This window comes from Monodelphis domestica, chromosome 2, assembly GCF_027887165.1.
Source record: "Monodelphis domestica isolate mMonDom1 chromosome 2, mMonDom1.pri, whole genome shotgun sequence".
NCBI classification, from domain to species: domain Eukaryota; kingdom Metazoa; phylum Chordata; class Mammalia; order Didelphimorphia; family Didelphidae; genus Monodelphis; species Monodelphis domestica.
The window spans coordinates 168841503-168858363 of NC_077228.1; the positions used below are offsets into that span (position 1 = coordinate 168841503).

General features: G+C 38.3%; 1 protein-coding gene across 3 annotated transcripts in view; it reads right to left on the reverse strand.

The window, feature by feature from the left end:
• Positions 1-16620, reverse strand: part of LOC130453513 (SLAM family member 5-like) — a 196455-nt gene extending 179835 nt beyond the window's left edge. For 2 of the 3 annotated variants that reach the window (XM_056816207.1, XM_056816206.1), the window contains exon 1: positions 16505-16620. In XM_056816207.1, coding sequence (XP_056672185.1) covers positions 16505-16580 — 76 coding nt within the window. In that variant the 5' untranslated portion in view covers positions 16581-16620. Of the gene's footprint in view, positions 1-16244; positions 16476-16504 lie in introns of those variants that run through there. The other variant, XM_056816208.1, reaches the window with a different exon arrangement.
• Between the last annotated feature and the right edge of the window lie 241 nt (positions 16621-16861).

Here is a 16861-nt window from a genome sequence, read left to right on the forward strand (position 1 = left end):
AGTGGCCTAAATTGGCTTCAACTAGCCTTGTGGTCAGCCATTGCTGACCAACATCTTAAAACATCCTGGTTCTGTGTTTCATCTATTCCTGGAAGAGACTACCCATTTTCCATCCCTAATTCCTATTCAAACCACCTCTTGTAGGTTGTAAGCATAGATTGTCCCTACTCATCTCAGACTGTAGAATCTCCATCCTAGATTTCCTCCACCATGCATCTCTAACTATTTTCCCTTTTAGTCTTTTTAATTCAACCAGGGACTCCTCTATTGAGAGGACCTTCAGCTTTAATTCAACCAGGGCTCTCACTGAGAAATGAGTTTTTCATTGCTGTTATACTAAGCTATACATACCCTTTGATCCATCAATAACACTAATACATCAACACCCCAGTGAGGCAACAGATCCAAATACACAAATATATTTATAGTCATATTTTTTGTTATAGGAAAAGACTGGAAAGAAAGTGTGTGTACATCAACTGTGGAATAGTTGAACAAATTTGAGTATATTAGTATAATGTATTTTTCAAAATGATGAAAAGAATAAATTCAAAGAAACTTGGAAAGACCTACATGAACACATACAGAAAAAACTGGCAGAAACAGAAGAATAATTATATAATGACTATAGAACTAAAAAGGAAAATAGTTTTGAAATAATTAAGAACTCTGAACATTGAAATGAGCAATGGCCACTCCCAAAGATTAATGATGAATTCCATATGTTCCCTATCTCTTAGAGAGATGACAGAGTAAAGGCAAAGAATAATACATATGTAATCAGATACAGTCGGTATGTATATTTGTCCTATTTTTATGGCTACATTTGTTTCTCATAAGGGAAAGCTTCTGGTTTTTCTGACTGAGAGGGAGAATTATGAACATTGGAGGAATCATAGTAATAACAATGTCAAAAAGAAGAAGAAAGTTTTCACAAAACCTTTTAAAAATACATAAAAGAGAGCAGAAGTTCCAAAGGACATACAGACAAGCAGAACAGTGTTAGTTAAATTTAATAGATACTTAAGATACAAACTATGTAAAAAAGACATAGTTTCATATACAATCCTTTTTTCTGTTAATCATTGTATGTGAAAATGTTCATGTCTGTTGACGTTTGTTAAGTCCAAAATAATTTTTTAAACCCTTACCTTCTATCTCAGAGTCAATACAATGTATTGGATCCTTAAGATAGAAGAGTGGTAAGGATGGTTTAAACATAAATGAGATACCATAAATAAATTAGGGTAACATAGAATAGTTTACCTGTCAAATCTATGGAGAAGGGAAGAAATTATGACCAAACAAGAGACAGAGAACATTACAAGATGTAAAATGAATAAAATTAAATTAGAAAGGGTCTGTACAAACAAAACCAATATAGCAAGGATTAGAAAGGAAACAACAAACTGGCAGGGTAGAGAGGAATTTTTAATAACAAATTTCCCTAAGGTTTCACTTCTCAAATATTTAGAGAACTAAGTTAACTTTGAAAGAATACAAGCCATTCCCCAGTTGAAAAATGGTCAAAAGATATGAACAAGCAGTTTTCAGATGAAGAAATCAAAGCTATGTGAATCTTAAAACTGCTCAGACTGTACCTTAGGAGATTTGGTTAAGTTATTCCCCATTTTAAACAATGGAGGTACTTGATCAGTAATGTATTTGAGAACTTTTAAAATTATTCCACCCTGCTCAGACAGTGCCTTAGGGGAAGATAAAGTTGTAAACTCCTGACTGAACAATGAAAAGGCCCTAACTCATACTTATAGTAAAGCTAGAACCTTAAGCTAGGTATATTTTTAGATCTAATATAACAGGGTGCTAAGTACCTATAAAGGTTAAATTAATCACTAAAGGTCAAGCAACTTACAAAGGTCAAGCTTAGCAAAGAGATGTGAAATACTCAGAAGATATAATCTAATCAGAGAAGGTGATAACAAAAGAGGATGTGAACTAAGAATGGTCAGTCCTGGGTAAAACATCCACTGTGATTGGAAAATGTGAAAATTTAGGGGAGGTGACACAATAGAAAATTTCTTTAAAAGGAAGAAGATTTCAAATTTGAGGGAGTTGGAGTTCGGACTAGTTGGAGTTTGCCATGGAAGTTAGAGTTTGGAGTTAGTTTGGAGGAGCTAGATCACTGAACTCAGTTCAGGAATTGAGGATTTCAGTGAAGGACTGGAGTTTTGCTTGGGACAAATCTTGTGGTGAGTGATAGAAGACTGAATAGTCTCTCTTAAGGCTCAGGCCTAGGCCAATTGGCCTAGGCCCTTCCTACTATTTCCTCTTACTCTCTCACTCCCTTCCCTTAAATTCCTTCATTTGTATTAATTAAAATCTTCATAAAACCCAGCTGACTTGGGTATTTTTCATATTTGGGAATTTTTCCCATGGCAACCACTTATTTTTTTAATATAAAATCAAGACACTAAAATTATCTTTACAGTTTTGGCAATTCACAGTCTTAAAACACAAAATTTCGCAGTTACAGCTATCAATAATTGTGTTAAAAATATTCTCAATCTCTTTTGATTAGAAAAATACAAATTAGAACAACTTGGAGGTACTAACTCACACCTATAAGATTGCCCAATATGATAGCAAAGGAAAGTGTTGGAGGGGGTGTGGCAAAAATTGGCACGCTAATGCATTGTTGGTGGAGTTGCATGATTCAACCACTCTGGGAGGCAATTTGGAACTAGGCCCAAAGGACTATAAAATTGTGCATACCCTTTTATCCAATACTACCAATATTAGGTCTGTATCCCAAAGAGATTTTTAAAAGGGCAATGGCAGGAGGAAAGGACCTACTCTTACAAAAATATTTATAGCAGCCATTTTTGTGGTGGCAACAAATTAGAAATTGAGGAAATGTCCATCATTTGGGGAAAATATGAACAAATTGTGGTATATGTTAGTGATGGAATACTATTGTGCTGTAAGAAATGATGAACAGGATGATTTTAGAAAGACCTGGAAAGACCTATGTGAATCAATGTAAAGTGAAATAAGCAGAACCAGGAGAACATTGTACACAGTAACAGTAGTATTGTGGAATGCTCAGCTATGAAAGACTTAGCTACTCTCAGTAATACAATGATCCAGGACAATTCCGAAGGATGTTACGTCAAAGAATATTCTCTACCTCCAGAGAAAGAACTCTTGGAGTTAGAATACAGATTAAAGCATACTATTTTTCACTTTAGTTTATTTTGATTTTTATTTGAGGTTTTGGTTTTATGTGAATATTCTCTTACAACAATGTATGTCTTCCATGATAATACATGTATAACCCAGATCAAATTGCTTAACCATCTCCAGGAAGGGGGAGGGCAGAGAGGAAGACAGACAATTTGGATCCTTTAATTTCAGAAAATGATATGTGGAAAATTGTTATTACATGTAATCGATAAAATAAAAAATTTTAAATGAAGAAATTTAAAATAAAATAAAATGTGAATGCTAAAAAAAGAAGAGTAATAAGTGGTAGGTGATGGGGGTTAAGTGACTTACCCAGTGTCACCCAAAGTCCATAATTATTTTTTAATTATAACAAAATAAAGACATCTGTGGTCTTACAGCATTGGAGGCATGAGTTGTTCCTTCATTTATGCCTTTCAAGCACATTCCCTATGTGTCCAACCTTCCTAATGATGTGTATAAACTTGTGGGAGCATGTACCCCTGACTTATGGGCAGTAAAATTGCTATTCTTCTCTGCTATTTCATTAAAGACGTTTGCTCTGAACTAATTGTGTCTTCCCTGCCTATCTCATGTCATGACACTTAATTCTACCCCTTGCCTCTTAGACGCAGTTCCAGCACTCTAGCTTCCACTCTAGATCCTCGGCTTCATATCGAGATTATCCCAGACCCCACACACTGCTCTATCACAATCTTCATGGCATGCCACCCATGCTCCACCTCCTACCTCAACATGAAACCTAGAATTACTGCTCTTTTCTGCATTTGTTTCCCCAACACTTAACACAATGCCTAGCCACGTGCTAAATATTCATTTTAAGAGGCTTCCCATTCATTCTTTCTTTGGGATGACAAAAAAAAAAAACCTACATCAACAAAAGACGATGAACTATGGTTCTTAGTAAATGTAGACTCACAGGGTATTTTGTACCTTGGATAATATTATCTGGGGAACTCATTATGAAAATTGGATCATGTCCCCAGGTACATAAGGACTTTTATCAAATGTTTCACTGATACTTAGGCAAGCTATGTTACAACCCAGTCCAAAAAATAAAAATAAAAAATTAGGTGTAATCTGTTTTAAATTTTTTTTCTTTTAACAAATTTATTCTGTGTGTCTTTCCTTCTCTTTCTGTCTCTGTGTGTATCTCTCTGTGTGTATCTATCTCTCTCTTTCTGTCTCATACACACAAGAAAAGAAAAGCACGTGTAATGTATGCATACACAAGCAAAACCAATGTCCACATTGGTTATGTTCAAAAAATGTGTCCATGATCTATTTCTGATGAAGTTTTGCTACTTCTTTGAGATCACAGCTTCTTTTTTTGTTTTATTCATTAGCCATCCTTTTAATACTTTCTAGGATTTTATCAGCTAATTAAGTCCATCTCCTTGGCCTATAATTTACAAACTCTACTCTTCCTTTAAAAAATATTGTAATAAATGTACTTCACCAGTCCTGTGACAACTCTCTGGTTCTTCATCTTTCTCCATTTTCTTTATTGCCACTGCCCACCAGAAATTACCAATGAAAGCTCAGTAATTATACTTACCAGGTAATTTAGAACCCTGGGATATATTGAATCAAGACAGTGTCTTAAAGAAACAGAATATTTTTGCCATCTCAATTCTTTGTCAAGCATTTTTGTTCCATTTTTTGTCTATTTCATTCTCCTTGGAATAGAAAACCAAAGCCAAATCATAGGACCTTCTTTTTGTTGTCTATGATGGGGCACCTGGACTTTGTCACAAAGGAAGCAGTTGACCAAGGATAGGGAAATCTGGTTCAAGGAAGAAGACATAAAAAGACACTGACAAATGATTGTCTTGATCAAAGAAAGAAGGTAGAGTACAGCCTGGTGTTGGAGTAGGGAGGTAGTAATTATGACCTGGTAGATCTGGTGGTAAAATGGTGAGAGTGGAAGTGGAGGCAGATTTCCTACTAGAAAGTAATTGATAAGCTCCTTGAGAAGAAGGCAAGATTGACAGGATCCAAATCCACCCCAGCTTAAGAATGGAAAAGAGGCTCAACCTGTGGAGCCAATCACTTCAACCCATCAATTTGTCCCCTCAGGACCAGAAAAAATAGTGGTAGCCTAGCCAACTCAAAGCATATCAAGTCCTCAACTAGATGATGCTTTAAAGTCTAGTCCAGTGGTTCTCAACCTTTCTAATGCCATGACCCTGCAATACAGTTCCTCATGTTGCAGTGACCCCAAACCAAAAAATTATTTTGGTGGCTACTTCAAAACTGTAATTTTGCTACAGTTATGATTTGGAATGAAAATACCTGATATGCATTATGTATTCTCATTGCTACAAACTGAGAGGTTGAGAATCTCTGGTCTAGACCTAAGGGCAACTAGGTGGGACAGAGGATAGAGCACTGGTCCTAGAGCAAGAAGACTTATCTTCCTAAATACAAATCTGGCCTCAGATATTTACTAATTTGGTGACCCTGGCCAAGTCACTGAATACTGTTAGCTCCAGTTTCCTTGTCTGAAAAAAAAATGAGCTGGAGAAGGAGCAAATCATTCCAATATCTCTACCAAGAAAACCCAAGATGGAGTCATGAAGAGTTGGACATGACTGAAACAAACAACAACCCAATCTGGTCCAGCTCTAAAATAATATTTGGAAGGGTTGAAGACTTAGCCCTCTTTCCAAAAACATCGTTCTGGAAAGGTTACTGCCCTATCCTGGATCACCAGAATCAGGCTTTTTGAATGCCACATGTAAAGAAACATGTGCCCTTCATATCAAGTTATCAAGAATAATTAGCTGAAATAATAAACTACTACATGAGCCAATGGAGGTGGTGGTAGAAGGGGGCACTGAGAAGGGAATTCTTTGTAGCAACAACCTTATGTTAGTCAGGATGTTTTCATCCAAGGGGTATTGAACACTCCTCTCTCTCTCCTCCCCCAAACTCAAGGTGCCTTTACAGTTGTGGTTGGTCCAGGTATTTAGTTCCATATTTTCTGGTTCCATCTACCCCAAGCAGCAGAATTTTCTTCCCCTGATTGTTTACTACCAAGAAATAAAAGACCCTAAATTTTCAGCAACATATACCCCCTCACAAAGGCTAGTCAGAAGGACTGTTACAGTATACAGAATTTTATAGCAGAGAGCTTCTTATTTTTCTTGAACTGAATGCCCCTGAAGAATTTAAGGACTTACTTCTCCTTCTTCTGCATTCTTTGAAATCCATTCTCTCCTAATCAAGTATACATGTGAAATCTATGCCTGGTCTTTTCTTTACCAGGAAATCAACAATAGAGTAGTTCCCTTTCTCCCAAAGTTTCCATCATTTCTACTTCGACAAACAGTTCCTTTTCTCTGGACAGAATCAGACCTATAAAAGCAGTACCCCTTGTAATTCTGCCATTCTGAAGACTAAAAATGATCATTAAGGAAAGTCAAAAAAAAAAGCATTAGTCCCTCTGAATTTGAAAAGAGGCTCAAGTTGTTATCTAGATCATTAAAGTCATCAGTTATATTGGCTGGGGTTGGTTTCAGAGAGGAGATCATATAAGCTGCTTCTTCTCGGAGCTAGGTCATCTTAGTCTTTTTTTCTTTTCATTTTTGTCCCAGTTCATATTCTATTCTCACTGAGTTATAGAAATATCCCTAAAACTCAATGGGAAACTTCTTTCCTACTTTTCTGAGGCCTTAGTGCTATTTTAATATTTCCACGCCAGTTCAGTCCCTCATCACCTCTTGCTTAGACTGCTGTAATAGTCTCCTAATTGTTCTTCCTACCTTAAGTCTCTCCCAAATCCAATCCATTTTCCACATAGTTGCCAAAGTAATTTTCCTAAGATATCTCCCCTCCCTTACTCAATAAACTTAGAGGTTTTCTATTACTACTAGGATCCAATATTAACTCCAAGAGAATTCCAAGCCTGGACCACCCATTTCATGAGGGCACCCAGCCATGCTCATTTCACTCCCAGATGAATTCCCTTTGTGGATTTCTTTACCTCCTCAACAATAGTTCCCTTATTTGCTAGCTCCTTTTTGTATTGTCTTTCTTCCTCCCTTCCTTTAGAATATAAGCTTCTTGAGGGTAGAGACTGTGTTATTTGTTTATGTTTGTAGCTCCCACACTTAGCACAGTGCCTGGAATATAGTAAATATTTAATAAACGTCTGATCTATATGTAAACCCCAACTCTGGTCTTCCTTTTCCCCTCCACTATAAAAGGCAAAAAGTATTGTTCTGATAAGAGGTTCCTAGGTTTCACCAGATTCACAAAAATGCTCCACAATAGGAGAAGAAAGAGTTAAGAATCCCTGTTCTTGGACATAGAACAGCTGCACAGAAATATTTGGTGGATGTGTCTGTAATTACAGAAGGCCCTAAGTGGGGCTATGGTAGCTACAGTATACAAATATAAATATAAAGTCATTTCCTGGTAAACATGGTGCTTCGAGTACATAAATCAGTATGCTGCCAGGCAATATGATACCAGATAACTCCACCCAGGACTACTTAAGCCCATTGTCTTATTCCTCCCAGGCCCAAGCCTGGCTGTTTCTTCTATGACTTTTCCCTGCCCTCAAAATACAGTCCTACAATTCTACTCTGCCCATAAGGCTTTTGGCATCATTCACCTCTACAGAATAGAGCCTCAGATGAATGCCATACCCACAGGTTTTAATCCCAGAGCTCACCCCTGGGTCCCCACTTGTCTAGCTGTGTGCCCTGGGCCAGTCACTTAATCCTGTTGCTGTGGCCTTACTGCTCTTCTGCCTGACTTAGTATTATTGATTCTAAGACAGAAGGCAAAGAGGTTTTTTGTTTGTTTTCAAGGAAGTTAGGAAGAGAGTTTGTTGTTGTTATTTGGGGGGGGGGGAGATTATGAATTCCATTCTGGATATGAGTTTAAGATGCCTATGGCCTTTGCTGCCAGAGCAAATTTGGTCATGACTTATCCACAGACAAGTATCAAGCAGGCCTCCAGCTTCATCACCACATTCAGCTTTGTTACACAAATAGGAAGGACGCCACTTATACTTATCCCATGAACCTAGCTCTATGGCTCTGTCTATGGCAGTTTGGGAGCACCTGGAGACTAGGGAGCAATGCCTCCTTCAGAGCTGCTTAGAGGAAGGGGCCATGGCTCTTCTGTCGCCTTGCCTTCCTTCCATACTCCATATAAAACCCTACCCAAAGGGACTCTTTCTTGTTAACATCCTGACAGGTGGCTGACTTGATCACAGCCCACGTGATACATTTATGCTTTACTTTACTTTTCACTTTATATTTACTTTATGGCTCACCAATTCTGAGCATTATTACCTCCATTCACCAGCTGTCAGACAGACAAGAAGTTGGAGAACATAAAGTCGTATCCAGCAGTTGTGAACCTTAAAAATTCTCAGACCCTACCCCATTGGGACCATTCCCCATTTGGGCAGTGAAGGTACTTAGATCAGGAATGTGAGAACTCTACTTAGATCAGGAATATGAGAACTCTACTCCACCCCTACTTAAGTCTGCCCTAGGGGAAGATAAAGTTGTAAACTCTTTGCTGAACAATGAAAAGCACTTAAACCCATACTTATAGTAAGGCAAAAAGTTCTTAAGCTATGCCTATTTTGGGATATAATACAAAAGGGTGCTAAGTACCTATAAAGGTCAGGCAACTTATGAACTTACAAGGAGCAAAGAGGTGAGAAACTTACTCAGACATTCTAGTCTACTCAGGTGTGAATTACTCAAAAGATTAGTCTACTCAGGTGTGAATTAAGAATGGTCTGTCCTTTGAAAAGCATCTACTGTGATTGGTAGATGTGAGAACTTAGGGGAGGAGACATAGGAGAAAATTCCCTTTAAATAGGAGCTCAGATTCATTCAGAGATTCAGATTCAGGATTGAGCTGGTGGAGGCAACTGAGATGAAGCTGGCCTGGTGTCACTAGAATCCTTGTTTGGACAAATCTGGTGGTGAGTGATTAAGGACTGACTGATCTTTCTTTTAGGGCTTAGGCCTTGGTTGGCCAGGGCTTCCCTGGGCCGGCCTATCCTTTTCTCATTATTCCCCTTTTCTCTCTTTCGCTCCTTTTCTTTAATTCCACATTTGTATTAATTAAATCTCCAGCTGTCTTGGGTATATTTAATAATTGGGAATATTTCCCTGGTGACCACCTTATATTTGATTTAAAACAAGACACTGTTTTGAAATCATATTTTCATGAAACCATATTTTCTACAGTCACAATTTACTCATCCACTCATATCTGCCACAATTTATGTCTTCCACTATTTTAATCACTACAGTTTATGACAACCAACTATTTTAATTATTACACAGTGGGGAGAAGATAGAATACCAATGACACAAAGATACATCTATATTGGATTAAAAAAATAAATTTTCCAAGAATCAGGTGAGAGGAACATGGTTAAAGAATCATTTTTCTGAAAAAGATCTGTAGGTTTAAGGTGTTTGCAAGATCTCTATGAGTAAACAGTATGTCATTAACAGGCAAAAAGAAGGGTCATAGTCCTGCTGTATTCTGTCCTCGTTTGACCCGTGTTCAGCCCTGAATGCCAAGTTTTAGGAAAGGCATCAACCAGATGGTATGGAACTGTAAAGAGGTTTTTAATTCAACTGGAAATATTCAGATTTAAATTTCTCCAGGCTAGAGTTCTTTTTGGATTTATCTGAAGAAGGGAAAGTTAATAAGAGCTTAACCAAATTTCAGAGGAAATAATGCCCTGCATTAAGGCCCTTTTTACCTTTTTGTTAGGCCTGACATCTTTCTCTTAGAAGAATGTATGAAAAAGGCAAGAATAGGGGCAGCTAGGTGTTTCCGGGAAGAGAGTCAGGCCTGAGGATGGCAGGATATTGGTTCAAATCTGGCCTAAGACACTTCCTAGGCAAGTCACTTAACCCCCATTGCCTAGCCCTTATCACTCTTCTCCCTTGGAACCAATACACATTATTGATTTAAAAATGGAAGGTAAGAATTTTTTTAAGTCAAGAATGAAAGCTAAGGTCCTAGAAAATATTCAAGAAGAGTAACAGGGACAGCCAGATGGCTCAGTGGATAGAGAACCTGGCCTAGAGATGAGAGGTCTGAGTTCATATTTTGCCTCAGACATTTCCTAGCTGTGTGACCCTGAACAAGTCACTTAACCCCCATTGCCTAGCCCAGTGATGATGAATCTGTTAGAGGGGCTGGTGATATGAGAAATATCCTCAGGCAAGGGGGAGAGGAGCAGTACTGGCCCAGCATCCTTCTAGCTTTCTAGTAACAAATGTAACCACCAAAATGTGGTTGCCAATACTGTGAATGTTTTGGCCAAACTGTAAAGGATAATTTTAGTGTTTTGATTTAAAATCTAAAATTAAGTGGTCGCCATGGGAAAATTCCCAAATATTAAAATACCCAAATCAGCTGGGTTTTATGGAGATTTTAATTAATATAAATGAAGGAATTAAGGGAAAGAGAGAGAGAGAGAGAGAGAGAAAGAGAGAGAGAGAGAGAAAAATAGAGAGAGAGAGAGAGAGAGAGAGAGAGAGAGAGAGAGAGAGAGAATAGTAGAAAGGACCTAGGCCAAATGACCTAGGCCTGAGCCTAAGGGAGAGCAAGTCAGTCTTTATTACTCACCACAAGATCGTCTTCAAGCAAGCTCCAAACCTCCAAATTCCAACTCCAACTAACTTCCAATCCAAAAACTAACTCCAACTCAGTAAATCCCTTCCTTTTAAAGAAATTTTCTCTAATGTCACTTCCTCTAAATTTTTACGTCTACCAATCACAGTAGATGCTTTTTCCCAGGAATGCCCATTCTTAGTTCTCATCTTCTTTTGTTTTCACCTTCTCTGGTTAGACTAAATCTACTGAGTACTTCACACCTCTTTTCTTAAGCTTGACTTTTGTAAGTTACTTGACCTTTTAGGCACTAATTTAACCTTTATAGGTACAGAGGACTTTTTGTATTAGATCTAAAAATAGACCTAGCTTAAGGTTTAAGCTTCACTATGAGTATGAGTTAGGGACTTTTCATTGTTCAATCAGGAGTTTTCAACTTTATCTTCCCCTAAGGCATTGAGTAGGGTGGAGTAATTTTAAAAGTCCTTAATACATTCCTGACCAAGTACCTCCATTGTTAAAAATGGGGAATAGCATAATCAAATCTTCTGAAGTAGAGTTTGAGAAATTTTAAGATTCACAATCCCCCCTGATGATCATTGGGAGACTAGTCTCCCCATTGATCATTTAGCATAATCATCTTGTAGTCTTAAACGCACTTCTAACTACAGACGTATACAATATTCAATTTTCTAAGAAGAAATTACAGTAGTTAGGGAGGAATAGAAAAGAAAGAAAGCAAAACAAATGTTTTGCTAGGAGCATTGACAGAAAGCCAAATTAGGGGCAGTCCCCTTGGCATAAAAGTATACATTTACAAATAAATGTTCAATCAATCTTCAGTTCAATCAATCACACCCAAAATTCATTCTTGATCTTCTTGATGTAGTGTGGGTTTTCTGGCATCTTTCTGCAATAGTTCATTCTCTGGATTTAGGAATTAGCAAGCTTCTTCCTTGAAGATCTTTTCTCGAACAAAAAATTCAAAATCTTGGATTTTTATATTAAAATACAATCCCCTCCTGAAGTGGATGTTAAAAAATATCCAGTTTAGCTCAGGATGCAATGTTGAGTTATGGGGTTGTATGAATCAATTCATCAAAAGAAGAGAAAAACAACCAATAACATAAGGGAAAAAATTCAAAATAGGCCCTTATTTGGGTTTAATAAATTTCTAACAGGCCCTTATATATATCCAATTTAAAATAATTTCTATCCCAAAAGTCTGTAGGACAGAATGCAGTAATATTTCACTGACCCATTTGTAGCCAAGACTACAGGAAATTATCATACTCTAAGAAAGAAAAAGAACTAAAATTCTATTTTGATAGGGAAGTGTCATTCCCTTTTGTCTGACTTTTGTCATTCTCAGGGATATAGGGAGGCAGCATGATAGTCAAATTTTGTACTTCTATGAGTACTTCAAAAAAAGTATAGATACAAGGAAGTTCTACGACATAATATATGTCAAGCATCACAACCTCGAGTCTCAGACTAGTTTTTCCTGTTTTCTCTTTTTGGCACTATTCAGGTTAAGTCTGTGCTCCTTGTTTTTATCCATTTTTATAGAATCAGACACAAATATTAATCACAGTCCCATAACATTTTATCAATAAATGGCAGGTTCCCATAGTTTAAAGCTTTTTGGGTATGCATTTATAATATAGCAAGTATATATATATATATATGGGGTGTATGGGGTGCTCAGGGAGGAGTTTTTCCTGACATTAAGCCAAAATTTACCTCTACCCATTGCTACTGATTCTATCAAACAGAACAAGTCTAATTTTCCTGTTTCATATGAAATCCCTCAATACCTCAAGCTGTTATATTCCTATCTCACCACCATCTTCTCTTCCCTACCCTAAACTTACCCAGTTCCTTCAATCAATCCTCATGTAATATGTCATAAGGGCTTATCACCAGTCTGGCGGTCCTCTTCTGGACATCCTCCAATTCATCAATATCCTTCCTAAGATGTAGAACTCAGAATTAAGTGTGATATTTCCAGATCAGAAACTACTTGATTTTGATTTTTGAACACTATAGCACTCTGAGATCCCATTTATTTTAGCTGCCACATCACACTGCCAAGTCTTTCCTGATAAATTGCTATCCAGCCAGGACTGTCATCTTGTACTTGTAAAATGCAAGTACAGAGACATACAGGTGTGGGTTCAAGTCCCACCTCTTCCCTACACTGGCTATGTGACCCTCTTGATGCCTGTAGACAACTATCTAAGAATATTAGAGAAGACAAAGCTCTGATATGCATTAAGGGAGGTAGTGCCCCACCAGGAACTCCCTAGATCATTGAAATCACAAGTATGTTTTTTAAAAAATTGATCTAATATCCTACCTTGTCAAGATCTTTTGGGATCCTGATTCTATTACCCAACCTATCAACTAATCTTACCACTATGTAGCTGCCACAGCAAATTGGCTAACCATGTCTTCTATATGTTTACTGACGTAACCAATTGAAAGGTTAATTAGGAAAGGCTCAAGCATGGATCCTTGATACACTCTCCTGGATACCCCTTCCAAGTTGATGTTGAATGATTAATAACTATTCTTTGAATCTGGCTATACCTCCTGGCTAGCCCATATCTCTATCCTATCCACAAGAGGAATATTATAGGGGCAACTAGGGGGGTAAATGAATTGAGAGCCAGACCTAAAAATGGGAGGCCCTGGGTTCAAACCTGGCCTCAGAAATTTCCTAGCTGTGTGACCCTGGGCAAGTCACTTAACCCCCATAGCCTAGCCCTTAGCCTTCTTCTGCCTTGGATTGAATATACAGATTTTATTCTAAGATAGAAGGTAAGGGTTTTAAAAAGATAAAGAAAAAAATCTACATAAACTCTAGCTATGGCATTCTACTGATCTAACAGTCAAATAGCCCCTTCAGAATGAAAAATGAGACAAACCTGAAATGATCTGATCTTGAAGAATTTGTACCAGCCCTTGGTAATCATCACTTCCTTTTCAAGATATTCAATAACCAAGAACAGAAATTCAATTGACTTATCTGGTTTGTATAATAATTCTCTCATCACTTTTGAAACATTAGTACAACATTTATCCTTCTCCAGACCTGGAGAGAGAAGTGATGCTAATAGAAGGCAGTAATGGGACCAGGATCCTCATACTCTGAAATCTTGCATTTCTTACCAATTAGCACTGGTTAAACATCAACTACAAAATCTGTAGTGTCTGCATTGTTCAAGCATGAATTGTAGATTATTCAATTATCCATTCTGTGTACTAGATCTGTAATATTCTATACTAGGCATCAACTTTGTGGTCTTAGAAATAATTAATTACCTATAATGGTCTTCCAATGTATCACCCTCCCACTCCCAACTTCCAGCAAGTTTCCACTCTAGGAGACCAGTGAGACCTCTCTAGAGTTGACAAATGATGAGAAAGTGGACAATGGAGGTACATGGAACCTCCACACCAGGGACTCTGGCATTCCAGAAGAATTCCCCAATCTTTCACATGCTACTTATTCCTATGGCAACAAATCCCAAAACATGCTTCCACTTGAGTTTTGAAAGGGAGATGCTAAGCTACTAGACCCCAATAAATATGCCAACCCTGATCCACAGGGTGTGGAAGCTGCCACTCTACAGTGGAGCTGTTACACCATATTATTAGCTCCAAAGAGGCTCCACTAGCTTCTGGGCTTATTCATCAGTTCTAAGGCTACCTGATTAGCCCCTGGACTATTCCACCAGCTATTAGGCTATTATACCACCAAAAACCATCTCTTCTTCAAATAAAATTCTTTTCTTACTTCTGAATTGAATGGAGTTTGAGTCTCCCATTTTGGGGGCAAGACCATGCTACAGACTTGGGTGTGTTTCTCCCACATCAGAAGCATTAAGATTATGAAGAACTTGGAAATGTTCCTTTCTAAAAGTGGCACTTAAACTGATATTCTAAGAAAGTCAGAGAAGATGGGAAGCAAAGATGAGAAAGGGGACCATTCCAGGCATTTGGGACAGCCGGCAAAAATGAATGAAGTTGATGCCAGCTAGTTGGCTCAGTGGATTGAGAGCCAAGCCCAGAGACAAGAGGAACTATGTTCAGATCTGGCCTTGGTCACTTCATAGCTAAATTAAGTGTTCAAGTCACTTAATCCCCATTACCTAGCCCTTACCACTCTTGTCATGGAACTAATATGCAGTAAAGTTAAAGTAAAAAAGTAAAGTAGTAAGGGTTAAAGAAAAGAAAATGTATGGTGTCAGGAGATGGAATATCTTATTCACAGAGGCCAAGGTCACAGGATCACAGAATATAGGGAGGTAAATTGTAAAAAGACTGGAAAAGAAAGAAAGAAAGAGGGCAGGTTGAGAAGGGCCAATTTGAGAAAAACCACTATCCACATCCAGAGGAAACACTGCAGGAGTAAAAACACTGAAGAAAAACAACTGCTTGAATACATGGGTAGAAGGAATATGGTTGGGGATGTAGACTCTAAATGAATATCCTAGTGTAAACAACAACATGGAAATGGATTTTGATCAAGGACATAAGTAATACCCAGTGAAATTGTGCATCAGTTATGGGAAGGGTTGGGGTAGGAGAGGGAGGGAAATAATATAATTCTTGTAACCAAGGAATAATGTCATAAATTGACTAAATACACTTATTAAAAAAATAAATAAAATCACCCTAGACAAAATAAAATACTTAGGCATCTATCTACCAAGACAAACACAGAAACTATACGAACACAACTACAAAACACTCTCCACACAATTAAAACTAGATCTAAACAATTGGAAAAACATTGATTGCTCATGGGTGGGACTAGCTAACATAATAAAAATGACAATCCTACCAAAAAAAAAAAAAGAAGGGCCAATTTGAGGATGTTCTATTTGAACCTTTTCAGAGAGAGTAGAGCTGGAATTCAGGTCATGACAAAGGTATGGATGGAAACAATTCTCATACAGATGAGGACAGTTCAGAAATAAACACTGGTAGGGAAATCATTGCTAATATATTGGCTACAAGGTGGGGCATATCTGCTAAACTAACACAGAAAGAACACTGAGCCACTATAAATTCCAGGTTTAAAGCTGGTGGAAAATAGGGGCCTTTTGAGGGGGAGACAGAAGCTTTGGGAGAGATAATAACTATTTCTGCCTTAAATATAATTTGATTGATCTGACATGTACAGGCAAGGTTCTGTGACCCTGAGATAGGGGAAGCATCTTTATAAGGGAAACGATTTCTTTCTGGCTCAGGGGCTTCACCACAGGTATGGAAAAAGACCTCTGTCTCAATGTTCCCATCAGCCACCTGGAGTATGGGGGCAAAGAGGTCCCTGGAAATAACCTAAACAAAGATGTCCCCTTCCCTTCTCTACTCAAAGGATCAAGACCCAATCCTTGAAACACCAACCCCAGCCTCACCTCTCAGCTTCAGTTCCTTGAACTTTCATTCTGTTTCTGTTTTGTTTTTTCCCTAAAATAAGCTTCAACTTCCCCCTCCACCAAAAGCAGCCTAGGGAGCCACGAGTTGAGTAGAGCTCCCCTCCGCCATAGCCCGCCCAGAATTCCTCAGACCAAGAGCCTCAGCTGGAGAGTTTGGTGAGATCCCATCGCTGCTCTCCTCAGGGGCTCAAGGCTGAGGGCACTACAAAGGGAACCCAGTTAAAGGCAGCAAGACTTACCCAGGAGACAGACAAAGGTACACAGGACCCTGGGGAGCTGGAGACATACTAGCTTATAGGCAAGTAGCACTTTCATTGGAAATCTGCCTATCTGCACAATGGGCTGAGAAAAGGATTTCTTCTTCAAAACCAGAAACAGAGGGTCCGGTCCTCCCCTCCCTTTCCCTCTGCAGCTCTTCGAAGAGTGGCTCCAGCAGGCTGTTGATATTCAAAGGTCCTCCTTTGCCAGAAGCAGAGAGGAGTCTAGGGCCTAAGAGGTTAGAAACCAAACCAATGTAGCAAATAGCTGCTTCCTTGAACATAGTAGCCAGAGAATGGAAGAGAGGCAACAAGAGATGCATTGATAAAGTTCTCTGG